The sequence below is a fragment of the Xiphophorus hellerii genome, chromosome 4 (genome assembly GCF_003331165.1).
Source record: "Xiphophorus hellerii strain 12219 chromosome 4, Xiphophorus_hellerii-4.1, whole genome shotgun sequence".
Lineage (NCBI taxonomy): Eukaryota > Metazoa > Chordata > Actinopteri > Cyprinodontiformes > Poeciliidae > Xiphophorus > Xiphophorus hellerii.
Window position 1 is genome coordinate 10,441,586 of NC_045675.1, and position 18,772 is coordinate 10,460,357.

General features: G+C 38.4%; 2 protein-coding genes across 2 annotated transcripts in view; both read right to left on the minus strand.

The window, feature by feature from the left end:
* The window catches only part of LOC116718514 (transmembrane protein 266-like), a 42,602-nt gene extending 32,873 nt beyond the window's left edge, over window positions 1–9,729 (minus strand). The window contains exons 1-4 of the mRNA XM_032560518.1: window positions 8,862–9,729; window positions 5,804–5,878; window positions 5,368–5,485; window positions 3,319–3,455 (exon numbers count right to left, since the gene is read on the minus strand). Of these exons, the coding sequence (XP_032416409.1) occupies window positions 3,319–3,332 (14 nt within the window). The 5' untranslated portion in view covers window positions 3,333–3,455; window positions 5,368–5,485; window positions 5,804–5,878; window positions 8,862–9,729. The remainder of the gene's footprint in view (window positions 1–3,318; window positions 3,456–5,367; window positions 5,486–5,803; window positions 5,879–8,861) is intronic.
* A 311-nt stretch (window positions 9,730–10,040) lies between these two features.
* Window positions 10,041–18,152, minus strand: fbxo22 (F-box protein 22). Its single transcript, XM_032560520.1, has 7 exons — window positions 17,962–18,152; window positions 17,593–17,725; window positions 15,550–15,637; window positions 14,805–14,903; window positions 12,128–12,280; window positions 11,883–12,048; window positions 10,041–11,805 (listed from the first exon to the last, which is right to left on the minus strand). The coding sequence occupies exons 1-7, from the start codon at window positions 18,090–18,092 to the stop codon at window positions 11,412–11,414; spliced, it is 1,164 nt and encodes a 387-aa protein (XP_032416411.1). The 5' UTR covers window positions 18,093–18,152; the 3' UTR covers window positions 10,041–11,411.
* Between the last annotated feature and the right edge of the window lie 620 nt (window positions 18,153–18,772).

Genomic DNA, 18,772 nt, shown 5'->3' on the forward strand with positions numbered 1-18,772 from the left:
ACTTCAGTCCCAGAAATGTTATCGCAGATAATGTGACCAATATTTTATGGTCCTTTAGAGCTCTGTCCTGTTTGTATTAAATATGCAATTACATTTCTTGGAGTGTAGTGATGACCTTCCCAAATCCACAGAGATGAGCAAAAAATTTGCAGAGTAAAAAAAATTATATTTCACAGCACTCAGCTATATGTTTGGCGGCACACATTTCCAATGGGAAGGTCGTTGCTACGAACTGTAGACCAACATGACTTTCTCCGAAAATAACCATGAGATTCTATCTAAATAGTCAACTAATTTAAAACATATTTTATGTGTGGAAGATTCATAAAACACATTTTGCATGAGCTGCTGTGAAATGTTTGAAACTAGAGTTAATGGTCAGACTCCCATTATCAATGCAAGATCTAGGTAAAAAATGAATACAGCGCTGGATGGAAAAACATCTTGTTACACTGCAGAAGCCTATCAATAATGAAACAAATATGTACTATAATCACAGCTAAGGATGGTCAAATATAACTCCCTTTGTGTTTTTTGGTGCTAACTGTTTTTAAGGGGGCAAAAAGTGTATTTTGCAAAAAGGACTGGCCAAAGTTTCAGTAAACATGAGGGTCTGGATGCAAATTTGTTTCAAATTTGTTCCAGAGGTCCAAATATAGGTACATAATAATAAAGATGTAAGTGTCCACAAAAAAATAAAAATGTGTGAAATGCTTAAAATAAATCTGCCAATTTTAACATTTGTCAAATGACTAAAGGTTAAATATGGATACATTTAAAATGGTTTGAATTACTATTTCAACTTAAAGTTTTGATCTCCTGACTCCTTGTTACTTCATTTCTAAACGTCTAGCAGCGTCTTTGATAAAGGATTTTCTCCGACAACAGAAACCATCTTAAACATCTCGGTTGACTAACAGACCACAGGCAGGCGAGAGACAATGAGAATGTTTCAGGGCAGTTTTTGAAGATCAAAAGCTCACATCAAACCTGGTCAGAGTACGGAGAACAAAGCAGATGTCCCTTGCTCCCACCAGCTGCTGAGGACAACTTTAGAGAAGCTGGACACCACCGGGCATAACAGATTTACCTCAGAGGAGTCAGAGACAACCAACAGTTCACTGCATTTTACTTTTATCCAATAGGAAGGTGCTATGTCAGGCACCATGAGACAAGCCTTCTCTTACCTCTAACAAAGTGTAAGTTATGTCTGTAATTCCCACTAAGCATGGTCATGGATTTGAAAAGTCTGTGTTTAACATAGTTAATGTCGTAGCATTTGTCACTTTAACAGAATTTAGGAAGTGCCTCAGGTTATGCACTAGAAAAGCCAATTCCGTTTCCAGAGAAACTTCCATTACTTCTTGCCAGCAGATATTAATGAAGTCTGCCAAGCACAGTAGCTCATTTATAATATAACAGATTAACCTGTGATGAATTGGCAAACTGCACAATAGACTGTTCTGGCCCTGGAGTGACCAGTGTCTTATCTAACCTTTACAGATAGAAGCAGCAGAAGACACAGGAGACCCATAGAGCCCTGTGGTGCAGGACGAAGACAGCACATGTTGTCTCCGGAGCGGAAAGGTCCGCAGACCTCTTTGCACAGCCTCAGTGTCAGATAATGCCAAATAATTACACATTATTTCAATATCCTGAGGTTTGAATCCTCCAAGACGAAACAACTGAAAAGACAGGTTACTCGTGCTTTTTCTTGCATTTTGACGTACAGAGCATCACAAAGTTATAAAATATGAAACAACTTTAAAGATAACATGAATTTAGGCCTTATAGTGTCACAACAATGGACAACTTGTACTAGATTAATTATAAAATGGCACAAGGAAAAAGAATGAAAATCCTAAAAAAAAGTCAACATTTTAACATTGAATGGATAAAAAGAGCGTAGTCACATCCAGCTCTGAAGAACCTGTAGTTCAGGTCACATTATATCTTATTGCTACTGAATAAGTTCATCTTAAATGTTTATTTGTTTGTTTTTACAATTACTGCTCACAGGGAATGAAAATTCAAATTCTCAAAAAATGTGAATTTTACTTGAGATCATTATAAAATATTTTTAAATGAGGAATGTTATGTTATATTATGTGGAAGACTGCTGACTTGACAGATGTCTGGCACACATTCATAGCCTATACAATGCAGGTAATTCACAAAAAAAGTATTTGGTGCCTGTTAAAGTGCTGTACATATGTATGAAAAGTTAAGTGGAAGGAAGATATATATCAGAAAAAAATTATATTCAGATTTAAAAAAAAAAAAGTGTTTTCATTTCCTGTGGACCACAATTAGCAAAATTAACTAAAATAATCCTCAAATACATTGTTCTATGTGTAACAAATGTATTTAATATCTGAGTTTCACTCTTTGGAGTGAATCAGTGGAATGATTGAAAATTTTCAGTGATATGGTAATTTACTAAGATGCGCCCGTAAGATGATTATTTTTCTACAGAATCTGTCAGGCTACAAATTCATAAACATAAATCAAAGAGCTTAACTGACAGACACAACCTTTCAAACTTGGATCTCACATGAAAAAATAACAACAAAATTCAAACATCAAACTGGCTAAGGACAATTTTGACGCACGTCTACATGCTGCACAGACTGAAGTTTAAAGAAAGCCCCAGGAGATCTGAACATAATACAAGAGTCTTTCTTTATCAGCCTTCCTCTTTCATGAATACATTCAGATCGCTCTCAGGATGAATACGACCTCAGTCATGTCATCATATGGCGATGAACCCAGCATTGTAGGAAATAATGAACTGAACTGGAATACTCATAAAAGCCAAAATGGAGCAATGATTTGAGGCCATTTATCTAGGTCAAGAGAATAAATACAGCTCGTTAAGAAGAGACAAATTACAGAGTAATACGACGCCAGCAGTATTACACCCTGACAGAGAGAAACTGTTTTCAGTGTTGCCCACTTTTTTCTCCTCACACTCACAGACCCACAGTAAAGTTCATGTTCCCTCTGTTGTCTGTCTGCTCTCACTACACATTACACACAGAAGACGTTTCACCTCAAGAATCAACATAACGGTCAGCATTTGTGCCTGACCCAACCTGTGCATCCTCATTCAAACAGACGCGTGTGAGTCCATACAGTAAAGGCCATTATTGTTCCAATGGAGACAAACACAAATATGGTGACAGAGTGAGAGAAAGAGCAAATGGGGGGAAATGCTTAGGGGGGGAAACTTAACTAAAGGAAAAGAATTTATTTATTTTTTTTAAAGATTTTGAGTGACTGGATCAATGGTAAACATAGTTTATGATTTTTACTTACTCAGCATTAGCCATAATGACGGATGATGGAGAAGGGAAGCGATGAGGTGGTGAAGTCTCTCCACACGATTCCCCTTACTTTTGTTTTAGAGCTGCAGTTCACCTTTCCTCCTAAGAGGTCCCGCTTTCATGCTAAACCTGCGGAGAGCACATCTAGTTACACCGTCAGGAACTCAGAAATGTACAGTCTGACTGTACCTAACACAGCTTCACGCAGGAAAAGGTTATTTTATAATCCATAGAGTGTCTTGCAATATTATTCAAACCCCTTGAGCTTTTCCACATTGTTACAAACATGAGTTTGAGTGTAATTTTTTAAGGTTTTATGTGATGTACCAAAACAAGGCAGCACTGTTAACTGGAAAGAAAATTATACATGGTTTCAACCTGCTAGAGGTTGTAAAAGACTTGAATAAGGGGGAAAGGTCCACCTGTGGGAAGACAGCAAAATTTGAAAATTGATGTTCACAGACTCTTTATCCAATCTGACTGAGTTTAAGCTGCATCACAAAGAAGAATAGCCAAACTTTTTATCTCTGGACGTGCAAAGCTTTTAAAGACAAAAGGTAGCCCAAAAGCCAACAGAGCTACAGTCTCTGAGTCTTGAAAAAGTATTAATCCCCTTGATATTTTCTTCATTTATCTCATTTCAAACTCAAAATTCGATGCATTTTATCAGGACTTTGTGTGTTAGAACCACACAGACTGACAAAACAGTCAAAGAGAAGAAAAACAAAATATACTTTTGAAAATTTTTACATATAAAGATGTCCTTCCTAGCAATGTTGTAGTATTCGAAACCGGTCTTGGTCTCGAGAGCATTTTTTGATGGTCTCGGTCTCGACCGCATTTGGTCTCGGTCTTGTCTCGGTCTCGGGCGCTGAGGACTCGGGATTTTATTTCAAGACCAGTCAAGACCGCAACTGTGGAAACACAAAGTTACACCCTTGGACTAAGGTGTCGTATATATGGGACAACACTGTGTCCAAAAGTCTGCAATATAATGATATGACATTCACAAACGATCCGAGTCTTCTGAACTTCTTTTTACTAAGAAGATAGGACTGGAGCCTCACTGAGAGCCGTTCTTTGTTCTTGTAATGCTCTGCGTACACTGCAGTAGCTATCATTATTTTATTTAATTATATACATTGATATTTATTTAATTAACAAATAAATAAAACACAAGAATAAAAGAGCACGCAGAGCATGCGCATTGCTCATTGATTGTTTTCGTTCAAAGTGGCAGCTGTAATGTCTGCCATGATGGTAGACATTACAGCATTGTGCTGCCTGACTTCATGCAGTGGGAGAGAAGGTGAGAACAGTCATGGTGAGCGCCTTGTGCTTGGTTACTTCTTGCTTGTTGCTCTTTGGTCAGTGTTCATAGTTGAGCGTTGTTTACCGTCAGGGCATTGCCTCAATTGCTATGTTTAATAGTGCAGACAGTGGTGATTTCTGACATGAATTATATGGGCAAATGCCCAGGCCGTTATCTTTTTTAGATAAGCAGAACAAAGAGTTTGTTCTGCTTTTAATATTGGTAAAATTTATTTCAGTTCTTAAGTATTTCATATCTAGGTGTTTTTGTAGGAATGTGAATCTTTCAGATCAATCTGATTAGGAATTTTGATCATATTTCACATTTTATTGTGTCATGTAGCGCTGGGCGCTGGTCTTGGTCTCGACTTGGTCTCGGACAATAAAAGTCTTGATCTTGTCTCGGTCTCGATACACTCTGGTCTTGGTCTTGTTTTGGTCTCGGGTTAGGTGGTCTTGACTACAACACTGCTTCCTAGAGTAAAATTTTGCTGCAGTTCTTCTGCCTGAGCAGTGGATCGATTGTCAAACCATATATCACTTTACTACGATTATGTAGTTATGCATTATTTTGTCCAGTTCTATTATACAAAATCAAAATCAAAAATATGAAAGTAACTTTTAAACTGATTTTGGTTGTTTTTCTGCTCATGTTTCATTTCACTTCCATGGAAGTTGTTCCTTGACTATCAAGATAAGCAATTAAAATAGGTAAGGAGGAGGAACTCACAAAGATGAATGAGGAGAAATCAGAGGAGCTCAAACAGTTGAATAAGGAGTTGAAGAACCAGAGGAGCCCGACTGAGGAGACAAGAAGCAGCTCAGAGAGGCTGAAGCTCAGATCGTCTCTGTGGAAAAGCAAAAGTCTGAGCTGGAAAATCGACAATTCAAAAGATAAAGAAGCAGAACTAAAAACTAAAAAGCGCAATCTTTGAGGTTTTAGGTTTATGTATTTTGGTTGTTTGTTATTATATATATATATATACAATATATATACTGTATATGTTTGATTTTCTTGTAAATGCCATAAAATTCTAAGTTTACATACATTTGGTCAGTATCAGAGATAGTTGACTTTTAAAGGGGAAGAGGGGGAGACATTATGTAAAATCAACTTATTTAGCTTTACATCTTGTTATAATGTTATTCCCTCATCGAAAACATACCTGGAGTGTTGCTTTGATTCTTTCATGCATGTTTCAGAAATTCTTGAATCTCCTGTGGCAGCCATTCAGGGGTGCCTAAGCAAGACAAAATGTGAGTCTTTTTATTCAGTATTCACATTCTTACAAATTTTCCTGTGCAGCATTAAGTGGTCACATGTACTAAAATCAGAAGCTATTTCAATCAAAAACATCTTAACAGACCAAGTTACATGTTAACATAAGACCCCTTCTTTGATATCACCTGCACAATTCTTGCATCCATTGAACTTGTGAGTTTGTGAAGTTTCTGCTTGAATTTCTTTGCAGGATGTCAGAAAACCTTCCCAGAGCTGCTGTTTTGATATGAACTGCATTCCACCCTCAGATCTTCTGCTTGAGGAAACTCCAAAGGTTCTCAATAGGGTTGAGGTCAGAGGAGGATGGTGACCACACCATGAGTTTCTCCCCTTTAATGCCCATAGCAGCCAATGACACAGTGGTATTCCTTGCAGCATGAGATGGTGCATTGTCATGCATGAAGATGATTTTGCTACGGAAGGTACGGCTCTTCTTTTTGAACCATGAAAGAAAGTGATCAGTCAGAAAGTCCATATACTTTGCTGAAGTCATTTTCACACCTTTGGGGACTCTGAAGGGGTCGACCAATGATTCTCTCCCCGTGATTTCGGCCCAAAAAATGACTCCACCACCTCCTTGCTGACGTCACACCCATGTTGGGACGTGGTGGCCATCCACCACCAATCCACTACTGCGTCCATCTGGATCATGCGGGGTTGCACAGCAGTCATCAGTGAACAAGTCTGTTTGAAAATTAATCTTCATGTATGGCTGCAGGCACGTGCCGAGAGGGGGGAGGGGTAAAGGAGGCTTGAGCCCCTGCCCCTTTTTTGATACCCCTAGTGTCCTTTTTGAGTTTTGTGGGGTTTTTTCAATTTTTTATTTTAAATTTTTTAATTTGTATGTCAGGAGGCCTGCTTGTGCCCCTCAGCAATAATATTTAAATTAATTTACATTTAAATTAAATTAAATTCAATTTACATTTAATTGAAATTAAATTTGTAAACTTATTAATTAAATCCTAAATGTACAATTTGTTTTTTCTCAGCTGAATGCATTCAATAAAATTTAATAACATTGTTTTTCTCTATAAATGAATGCTACAGGGTTAGATCTATGGTCTTTGTTACAATTAAACCATTTCTAGGGGCCCCTGAATATCTGGAGGGCCCCTACCAGCAGCTACTGAGTTTTCTTTGCCTTGATATCCCAGTCTTGTAATTCTAGACCTCAGAGGTGCTAACATCAAAAACTTATATAGACTTAACCCCTTTGAGCTTTTTTGATCTACAAAGCAGTCTGCAGCCAAGTGGTTGTAGAAGTTAAATAGATATTATTAGCGCTTAATTAGTAAAATGGCAGCAAATTTGTTTATTTCATAACTTCATAACCAGATACCTTCTCTCCTCTGGTCTGTTTAACAGCAACAGTCTCAGATCAGCTCAGATCTCCAGGACTGTCAGCAGCAGAAACAGCAACTTTATACCTGTTGGGGAAAATATACTACATTTGCTTTGCATTGTCCCCACATGATGGCAATAATATAGTAGGATCCAATTAAGTTCTTGATTAATATGTGTTGTTGCTATGTTGTACGGTGTTTTAGAATCTTGTTAAATGTGCCCTTTTTTTAACTTTGAGCACCTGCTCCTCGAAAGGTCTCTGCACGGCCCTGTATTTCTGGGCCCACTGCGACCGTTTCTGCTTGTGAGCTCTGGTTAGGGAGTAGCCCAATAGTAGGTTCATGCATCTCAAGCCTCTGGAGGATCCTCCACCTTGAGGTTCCAGAGGCACCAGCAGCTTCAAATAACTGTTTGCTGCTTTGTTAGGGTATTTTAGCAGCTGCTCTCTTAATCCGATGAATTTGTCTAACAGAAACCTTCCTCATTATGCCTTTATTTGTACAAACCCATCTTTGTTCTGAATCAGCCACAAATCTCTTCACAGAACGATGACGCTTCAGTTTTCGTTAAATATCTAATGTTTTCATACCTTGGCATACGGCACTACACTATCTGATGATTTTCGTCAGCAGAGATCCTTTCTCTTTCCCATAATGCTTGAAACCTGAGGCCTGCTTAATAATGTGGAACATCCTTCTTAAGTAGATTTCCTTTAATTGAGCTCACCAAACTAATCACCCCAGCTCTCTGAAATTAATCATAGTGATTCAAAGAGCCATCTATAAATTTAATAGCACAACAAAAAATGTAATCTTTATGACACTTTAATCCAATTTGCATAATAATTTGGAATACGGTGTAGTTGCTGCATATCACTTTGATGCTTTTTGTTTGTTTTTCCTTAATGAATAAAGCTGATGCCTCCTGATGCTGGCCACCTCCCTGGTCACAGTATGTCTGCTCAGTACCAGATGCATTCTTACAACCCTGGAGCCGCCAACCTGACCTGTGTCAGCCTGGATGAGAACAACTGCTGCTCTGAGGGCTGAATACATGCTAAATGCTACACTTTTTTAGCTTTTTAGTTGTAAATAATTTTTTCTTTAACTTTCCAAATATGCAGCACTCTGTTTTGATCCAACACATTGATAAATTACATGAAAATGTATGGTTGTAACATAAAGTCTGGAACTGTGTCAGGAAATGTGAATATGTTTTAAAAGATATGTTTTTAGATATTTTGACTGACTAATTTTGTTGTTAGAAACAGTTGCCTGCCTCATGGTGCCATGTCATCCCGTAGCTTTCTTGACCAAACAAAGCTCATGCACTGTGCTATCCACATACTTGCACACTTAGTCAAATTAAACAAGATTAATACAGTTTTAAAAGCCGCTCCTAAAATGCCACAAACTTTTCTAGACGTTAGGTCTTATTTAGACTTGCAGCTCTACATCCACATATCAACAGAGTTGGCTTTCAGACTTCACTCGCTTCAACCACCAGTAATAATAGCTTATATTTTACACCTGCACTGAGAACCTTTTTGCTATTAGATGCACTGAATAACAGTAGAAAACACAGCGAGAGCCTCTTACCTGTGATTGATTTATATTGTTGATATGTAATTGTGCCTCTCGTTGCTCCCCTGCAGAAAGTAATGTCTCCCTCGGTGGCGCTCACAGTGAGTGAAGCAGCGGCGGCAGGCTCGCAGTGTGTGTAGGCTGCAGCAATCCTCTGCACTTTTGCTTTGGACGAGCACCGCCGCTGCTTTCGCTGCTCCCTTGCGCTGTGCGGATTTCGGTGCAAAACCAGAGGCTGCAACTCGAATGCATGAAGCATCGTCACTCAACAAGAGCCATGTTAGCTTTAAGTGCAGTCACAAGAATCGAGTCAATTGCCCTCCTCTTTTCTTTTTTTTCTTTTTCTTTATCTCCCTGGATTAGACGAGTTGAGTTGGGGGTCCGGGTTGCGCTCCCCAGCCGAGGGCTTCCCCGACGTGCGCAGCGGGGAACCCTGCGAGAGGGGAGCTGTCCAGGTGCTGAAAACAGCCCGACGGAGCCTCGGCTCTGTCAGAGAAGCGCCTCCGGAGCGGCGGGAGGACGGAACACCGCGAATTTTCACGCGAAGGCGGCCAAAACATTGACGTTTTCGTGCCAAAGTCTGGCGGTAGCCAGTGAATCGTGTGACATTTGCATCGATCCGGTCACGACAGAGCAGTAAAAACATTAGCCGTGGGGTGGATCTGTGTGCATGAGCGGGATAAGAAAAACCTGCGAGTCAAAGGTGTGCGGTTCCCCAGTTGAGGCCAATTTAGGATCGGATCGTTGCTTCGGAGGATTTTATTAGCTTTACGCCTGGTTGGTCGCTCCTCTCGGTGTCATGAGCTACGTGTTTTTTTTCCTGGTGTCCCAAAATAAAGATACTATGGGAATATAAACTGCCTGTGCAGCAATTGGCTTAACCATTTGTCACTCATCGGGATTAGCCAGTCGATGGTTAAAGAGTACATCCATCAATCTGAAGCGTCGCTGCTTCTTTTAAACACGCCTGGATGTGGGCTGCTGAGGATGTAAGAAGTTGACGCGCATATTTTAAGGGAGTTTGACAAAAATCTACCAATTTAAGCTATAATATTGCCTACAGATAAGGTTGAATGATTCGATTCCAAACAATATTAACAATAAACTGCATGTCTAATTTATTGTCTGTATAAGGAAAACCTGATTGGGCATAAATAAGTCTGACAATAACCAAACTTATTTTCTTTTATCTAATACAATTTATATTCATATTTATTTCAAAAACTATACATGGTGTGTTATATTACAGTTAAACGATGTACAAGAGTTATTTTCTGGGAAAAAAAAAAGATTTTGGAATTTTTTAAATAGTTTTTGTTACAATCACAGTTGCAGCTTTTTTTTTCTTCTTTTTTTTCCACAATGACACCATCAGCAACGTTCAAGATAAAACAATCACCTGATAAACCATGTATATGATGAAACTGCACCAATTAGCAACAAACTGTTCAGCATCGGTAAAAATAAAAATTAAAAAAATCGACATAAAGATTAGCATTTAGTACATTTTTAGAGGCCTGAATGCTATTAGACAGGCTGTCCCATTTCTCCTAACTTTTTCACTTTCTGTCAATCACAAACTTCAATGTATTTATTTAACATTTATGTGGTAGACCAACACCAAGTAGTAAATAATTGTGAAGTGAAAATGAAAAATGCTTTATTTTCCTTCAAATTTGCAGTTATTATGACCTTTTGTTGGTCTATAAACACAAAATCCTAATTAAATACATCGTCACTTACCAAAATGTAAAAAGGTTCAAGGAGTGTGAATCTAGGCACTGAAGAGACATCTTTAAAGCTGAGCACTTTCTACAACTTGTATCTGAAAATGAAAAACAGCCAAACTAAACATTCGGCATGCAGGGCAAATTATCACTTTGCCGTTTCACTTACAAAAGTGAAACGGCATTTCAAATAATCTAGCATGTAATGATCCAAAAACCCAAATACTGCTACCCCCCTAACCCCCAGTTTGTACATGTTTTCTCCAACAACTTGACTCAAGCAGAAAACTTGAAAAAAGCCTAAGATTTTGGAAGCTGAGATAATACGACCAGAATGCCAAGCTAACAGCTGGATGAATTATTAAACAGAGGTATAAAAAAAAATTAAAAATTGAAATCTGTAGGTTAACACTAGTGACACAAAACTGTGTCAAACTTGCTAAAGCTTACCCTGATTTTGTGGAGGAAAAACAAACCAAATTTCTTTACCTCCATGAACAAAAAAGTGCAGCCACGGGGAAGAATATGTCTTCACTGTGCGAGGAAACTGGGGTGAAAAACATAAACATACTACTAACACAAGCAGAATTTGTTGTCAGTATGTACACTCTGGGCAAATCTTTTCTTCTCAAAGTTTCCAAGACTTAAAACCTCCAAAGGTTTTGCCATTACACCTTCATGGCTGAGGGGATTATTGTCCTGCTTTGTAAGCATAAATGAAGAGAGCAATATCCTGGGTGACACTATGTACATAATGTCTGCTGCTCCAAGTCGTTGTTGACAACAGAAGCATGACACGTTGACTTCTTTCCTCTTACTCCTTCTTCCCACTGGTCAGTCAGCCAAAGTGGACCAGAGTCATGACGGTGGTGTATTCATGCTGCAAGGTGTCGGAGTCGGAGTTGCAGAGGGTGTAGTCGTCTTTAACGATCCGGTCACAGCCGATCTCGCCGTTGCCAAACAGACCAAACAGCGGAGTATTGGGGAAGACCTTGTGAAAAGCGTCGGCCTCCACGTTGTGCTGGTTGTGGTAGTAGTTCTGGCCCCTCCCCACGCAGGCAAACATGAAGCCCAGGGTGTTTCTCTCAGGAATCCTGGCTGCCTTTAGCCGTCTGACCGTGGCCTCCGCTTCCTTTGCGGTGCCAACGTCTTGGTCAAGGAGCACGGACGCCCCCTGAACTTTATGGCCACTCAGAGCCAGGCCAATCACACCGTATGATCCCTTGCTGCAGCTACAGAGATTGAGATGACGAAAACTGTAAGCCATATGTATTAAGTCGTCAAATCCGATGTGGAGCCTTAAACTCACCAATCTCTAGGAGGAGAGAAGACGCCTTCCACCAGCCCTCCTGCAATTAAAGCCTTGCTGTTTGTCAGCGGCTCCAGGATCTGGCTGAGGAACCGTGCTCCTCCAGATTTATACGCTTCATAGATGAACATCACCACTACGCGTAGCTCTGGGTTGTCAACTAGTCCTAGAAAAAACAACAAGACAAAATATAAGAGGCTGCTGAGGATTGGATTTCTCTTAACTTATTGAACATCTGCACTCACCTGCTTCTTTCATGGCTGACAGAGAGATTGTTTTCTTACAAAAGTGAAACGGCTTGATGTGAACACCATCAGTGTTGGGGAGCATGACTGCAAAGCCTGCCTCCCCTTCCTGGTACTCCTTAGGAGCACCGCTCCACGAACCGGTCGGAGTTACTGTTAAAAAGGTGAAAACCATGCTGCGTGAGTATACATGCTACATAATCTGCATTTCCCAAACTCCTTATTAGTCATCAAATTATTCATTCTAATAAGGCATCACAAACTATTTTCTTCAGTAGTGATCATTAAACCACATCTCAAAGTTCCACCTTATTAATTTTTTTTTTCCATTACGTTACAATCAAAATAAACCATGAAAACTTCAAATTCAAGAAAATAAATCCTTAAGAGTTTCATGCTGGCTTTTACAGTCTCTAAGTCACCACCTACTGGAGTTTAGAGAAACTGCAGCAGCATACTTTTATTACAGAAAGAAATACAAGTTTCATTAAAAAACAAAAAATTGAAACAACCATAAACTGACAACAAAAGTAATCAGTCCAGGATATAAATATGTTGCTATGGAAATTAGAGAACGATAAGCCGCTCTACAATAGATATAAAGGTTCAGAAGACAGACGGTCTCAATCACCACTCCTAAGCTTTTATTGGATAAGGATGTTAAATTAGGTTGTAAATTATTCCTGAGCCTAACTGTTGATGTACAGCTGAATTAGTAAAAGAAAATACTAATTCTGAAATGGATAAATGTTGCAAGTGCCTGCATTCCATTCCTGTCCTCACCTAGTTCCAGATTTAGGTTTGAACTAGTATTTGTATCCAGCTGTAAAACAGCGAGTAGTAAAGTTACAACCTGGACCTCATTAATCAAGGCCAACACAAAGATTTAATAGATAGACAACCAATTTACCCACACAGTCACACAGCACCTTGCTAAACTATTCATCTCAATCAAACTTTTCCTTGTTTTGTCATACTGTAACCACAAGCTTTAATGTATTTTATTTATTTACTTACTTATTTGTTCATTATGTGATATGCAAAGACAGAGAGGCACATAAGTGTGAAGTGGAACAAAAATTAAACATTTTACAAACACTCTAAAAAGTATGATATGCACTTGTATTCAACCTACCTTCCTCAGTTTAGGCTGAATACAATTGCACAACAAATTATGACCCACTGTGTGATGGTCACACACACAAAATCTAAATAACATACATTGACATTTGTGGCAGACAGTGTCTTACTTTTATCAGCCTTTAGAACCTCCTGCTACCTTCCTAATGTAGTATTTGGTTTCATTAAACAAAGCAGTACTTTTTGTAACTATGGCAACACTGAAGTAAAGTCGAGATGTTTAAAAGTGGAAAAAAGGAAAGAAGGCAAAAGAAATTATAGAGGATAGAAATTCTGTTGAATGAACACAGAAAACGGCTTCAGCAGTTATTTTACACCAACACATCCGTCTCGTCTCCTTCAACCATTTAAGCCAAGAAATCTAAACTAACTCTCTGCAACCAGTAATAAAAGATGCATGGTAAAACCACTTTTAAATATTAAAGCAACATGGACGAAGGTGGTCTGTTAAGTCTAGACTGCATCACCCTTGTGGTCTAGACTCATCAGCCCACATGAAATCCTTGGAGCAACAGAATAAGAACATTGCCAGATAAAGTGATGCACGCATCACACTTAGGGTTATTAATAAAAGAGAGAGCAGCGGTATGTCTGAGGCCACTTCAGCTGGTTGTGAATATGTTAAGTAACACTGAATGCTCAAAAACCATATGACCAAATATTCTGAAAACTAAAATAAAGGTTTTGTCTTCTGACTGCACTCTCATTTTACAAGCTGATAATGCCGAGGTTCACCAGGTTTAAATCATAGGAGTAATTTGAGCAACACTGCATAGAGATCTGCAACCAACCTTGACATGTTAAGGGTTTTAAGCAGCAACCTTTGATCCAATTCCACAAAGACAGAAATTATGTCCTTAACAAAACATAACTAATCAAAACTGAAGGTGGACTACATATTGGATCGTCAGACTGTGACTTTTTAGTTCAAAGAGCTGCATTATGACATCACTTCTTTTTATTTTGAATAAAGTGCTATTTGAGATGTTTGAAATCTCACCACACTGACGATTTATTTTAGCAGAATCAGTTAAACAGGCTGAACCTGTTAGTCACCTATGGCTGCAATATTACAAAATGTCAGTGTTGTTACCATCAGCTCATGCAGCTATTAAACATGGCAGACAGAGAGCCTCATAAGCACATTCTCTGGAGGAAGGAGAACAACACTGATGGAGAATCGCTTCTCCAGGGGACTGTGATTATAACGAGAAATGGGAGGCTCAGCAGTGGGGACAGCGGGCCATCGATCAGCGAGCGACACAAAAAGATGCAAGCCGTGAGTGGAGCTTTCCAAGCAGGCAGAAGCAGAGAGAATTCACTGGTCTTCTTATAGAGGTTAAACAAATCAGAGGAACACAGTACAATGCAAACACATGTTTATAGTTCAGATTTACAACATTAATTAAACACACTAGTGGAGAATTGTGGCAGGCTCAAATACATACTTTATATGCAAAAGAGTTAGTGTGTGAATTTTATTTATTTATTTTTTCCATTGGTAAATAAATAGAAAAGAAAGAAGAGAAAAACTCACAGACTATGCCTGGTGTAGCGATGCCAACGATGTCACAGCCTTTGGGGAAGATCTGGTTCAGTTCTTCAGCCGTACTCATGCATTGGCGACTCTTTTTTGCTTCAGTTTAGAAGAAGAAGAAGAAAAAACATTGTAATGAAATCGTTTCAGAACTTTCAATTATTTGGATTTAAAACTAGCATTACAGAGGCATCAGATAAGAGTGACATTGAATTTACAACATTATGAGAATCTCACATTTAAAAGGTTAAAAACCAAGCAAATGTTGGATTGTTTGTTGCATTTGAATCTGAATGCATTAATTTTCACTAGAATACAACCATAATGCTTAATGCTGAGGGCCTAATGTAAATACGCCAAATATTTTAAATCTTAAATCTAGTCTTATTCCTTAACAGCTAAGCTACTAAAACTGCCACTCAACAAAGCTGACTTTATTAGGAAACAGTCCCAAAAACACATTGAGTTGTATGAAAAACATCGAAAGTAGCAAAATTACAATTTTATGTCATACTTATGTAAAGTAAGAAGAAAAAGGGTGAAGTTGGCAACATACAGTAGACTACAGGGCTAATCAAAATTACCAAATTGAAAACAATAAACAAGATGGGTTTTTTTGTAAGTTGCCAAAACAAAAAGTATGATGGTCCAAACAGTGCGAGACAAACATTATTCAAGAACATGCTCTCTACAAACAATTATAAAAACCTCCTGCTGAGTCACAGAGAAAATGATTACTACTGACCTTTGCTCTGTTCATAACAATAAGCTTGTCCAGTCAAGGCCTCACAGTCGACCATCATCAGGACTGTTTTAGGCAGGAGGAATACTTTCTGAAAACAACAGGAAAGAAATTGAACATGTTAAAGCACTTACTGTTAAACTGATGAATAATGTTGGGATGCTTGAAGTAATTATACCTGAAAGGCAGCTTTATTAATCTGTTGGTAACCTCTAAGTTACAGAACTGTGAAAAACTTCTAGGTCATTCCTCATTTCACTCCATTTATCTTCCAAGAAGTCAAAGATTTTAAGTAGCCCTAATCAAAATTAACACAGGAACACATTTAATTCTCCTTTATGTGTCATTCTACATCACATCTACTACGCTCACTGCCTCATCAGATGGAGAAGCATTGTCAAAAATAGTTAACATTTCACGAACCCTCCATTTAATCTGATACATCCTGTGGAGAATTTGCAGACGGATCAATCCCAGAACTAACATCACCATTCATAGAGCCATAAGTATGCAAAGATATATTACCACCTGTATAATTTATTAGCTGCTTAATATCTGCCTCAATTGTGCAATAATGTACATATTACAGGGCTTTACAAGATGTTAAACTGATATCAATACAATATTAATGTGCTTGATACATTACAAGCGTTTATACCACTTTGTGTACAATTAATATTCTGTCTTCAACCTCGCTGCAGTGAGATTGAACAAAGTGACAAAGATGACACTGTCCAAGACGTTTAAGTTTACAGAAAGTGCTGGAAGCATCATAATGATGGATGAGAAACAGACCAGACAGGAACATGTGGATCTATTGCAACTGTGACCATCATTGCCACAATACTACAATTGTAGATTTTACCATCACAGTTGCATGAATTTGTAATATTATGCAACACAAACCTGTTTTACTTCCTTAGCTAAACAAACAGAAAACAGCAAAGACACATGTGTATTAAGCTTCTTAAATGTACATTTGAAACTGCAACCAATAAGAGGTTTTACTTCTTTATGAATCAGAAAATCAGTGAAATGTATTTTATTTCAAACAGAGTGTTGTATTTGTTAGCACCTATGTCAGATCATTTTAATGATTACGGTGTACAATTAATGAAGACACGGGATTTGGTTTCTCAAAAAAATTTAATATTACACAAAACCAATGAAAAAAAATTACACAAAGATTTTACTGCATTGGTATGGCCTCCAGACTCCTGTCCTTGAAAGTCAAAGTCTTGCAACTTTTAGATGCATCCCTAGTTCAACACCTGAATCAAATTAAGGACTCATTAGGGCACCTCTGCAGTACTTAATATGTTGAGAAGGTTTCAATATGCCAAGGTGTTGCAAGTTTTAACAGGAATTAATGTAAAAGTTGAAAGACAGTGACTCTCAGTGACTGGAGTTCAATCATGAGGAAGACTGCAGACTTGACATTTCTTTACCAAACATATGGAGATGGCCAAAACACCCAACAGATTTGGTCTATTATTGAGAGGAAGATGAGAAACATCAGAGGCATCAATGCAGAGAAGCTGAATGCAACTTTTAAAGTAACCTGGGATTCTGTAACACCTAAGATCTGCTAAAGGCTGATCTATGTTGCAACAATAGAGCTCCAACCCAACATTTAGTGCACATACTGGCTATATGTTACAGTAAAAATGACATTTTAGTTTTAAGAACCCCATTTTTGATTGGTCTAAATAAACATTTAGTTTTCTGATAAAGGGTTGTCATTTCCTGTAATCCATAATTATGAAATAACCAAAGTAAACGTCATACGTCACTCTGTGTGCAATTGAGTTTCACTTTCTGAATTGCTAAAATAAATTAATTTACCGATGATTATTCTAATTGAACGATATACCTTTACATTAGCGAAGTTAAGGAGCAACATAGCAGCTATCACCGTGTGATTTCTTTTAAACCGACAAAGAAGGTTCTTTGTTTGTCCCTTTCCGAGTGGTTGTTTCTCCTCTACTTCTCTTTTTCGGTTCATCTCCAGCCATACTTTTTACGGTTTTCAGTTTTGCGATTTACCTCCACTTCTTCAGCCAGGATGCTGCAGAAAGAGTGAAGCTCTGTGGTGGAGGGTCCAGAGGAGGAGACCCAGGTCAGATGCTGCTGAGTCCGAAGCACTCTGCGGGCACAGTTCCTCCACAATCTGCACACACTAACAAGGACACACACTTTCACCTGCTGCCCAACCAAAACCATACACACTCAAAAAGAGTACGCTTCTCTGCTTACAATCTAAGCACATAATGCATCACTTTGATAACCAACTACCGACTTTTCTTTCAGGTTACTCTCCAGCTTACTTGTTTTAGATAAATATTTTCATTTTTTTTATTCAGGAGACTAAGGCTAGCCAAGATAGCAGTTTAGCTTGTAAACATTTCCCATTACCTGGCGACCTGCAGAAGCGATTTGGTTGGTATGAACATGAGAACTCTCTCAACCACTTCGGCGACATTGCTGAGTACATATGCAGCCTTGCTGTCTTGAAAAGGTTCGCAAAAATCCAGACTTTCACTCATATTTCAATATCCGATGGTCGGTTATCCCAGATAGGAACTTTTACCTCTGCACTTCCTTTGTTGAACCCTCTTGTAAATTTACAATACCGCCCCAAGCGGCGCGGAGGGTAAAACGCACAGGCTTTTTCCATCCAGTCAACATCAGGAAGTCTAATGTCACAATTTTAAAAGTTATGTTAAAAGTTCTTACTTCTCCCCAAATACCTTATTAGGATATATAATCCCTCTTGTATTTTGCACTGTGGCAATGGAGTGTCATGCAAGTTCACACTCAGACCATGTCCCTTTATTATTTCACAACCAGAAATCAGACATCTTTTCTGTCCTGATTAATACAAGGTAAATACATAACACAACTGTTTAATACAAGGTAAATACATAACTGATGTGTTTTTAAATATAAAATCAGAAAAGTATGACATGCTTCTAGCTGCTGACAGCAGTCACCTTATTACTAAGCAAGAGTCCATCTGAGTGTAATTGTATTAGGTCTACAAAGGGCTCAGAAATTTTTTTAGAGAACATGAATGAATAAACTCCATCCTGAAGACCAACTCACCAATCAGGCCAGAGATTCAGCTATTGAGACATTTAAAGCAAGGTAAGGTTATGTAACAATATCTGAAGCTTTTGGCATCTCATTTCTTTGAGTAGTATTGTCAACTACATCTGGAAAAAAA

What these genes read in the sequence shown, in the direction of transcription:
- fbxo22 (XM_032560520.1), bottom strand. Translation starts at nt 18,092, where the DNA reads ATGAGTGAAAGTCTGGATTTTTGCGAACCTTTTCAAGACAGCAAGGCT. An exon ending in TTGTTATGAACAGAGCAAAG is followed by an intron (nt 14,904 to 15,549) that starts GTCAGTAGTAAT and finishes TCTAAACTGAAG; the next exon opens with CAAAAAAGAGTCGCCAATGC. An exon ending in GTCAGCCATGAAAGAAGCAG is followed by an intron (nt 12,049 to 12,127) that starts GTGAGTGCAGAT and finishes TGTTTTTTCTAG; the next exon opens with GACTAGTTGACAACCCAGAG.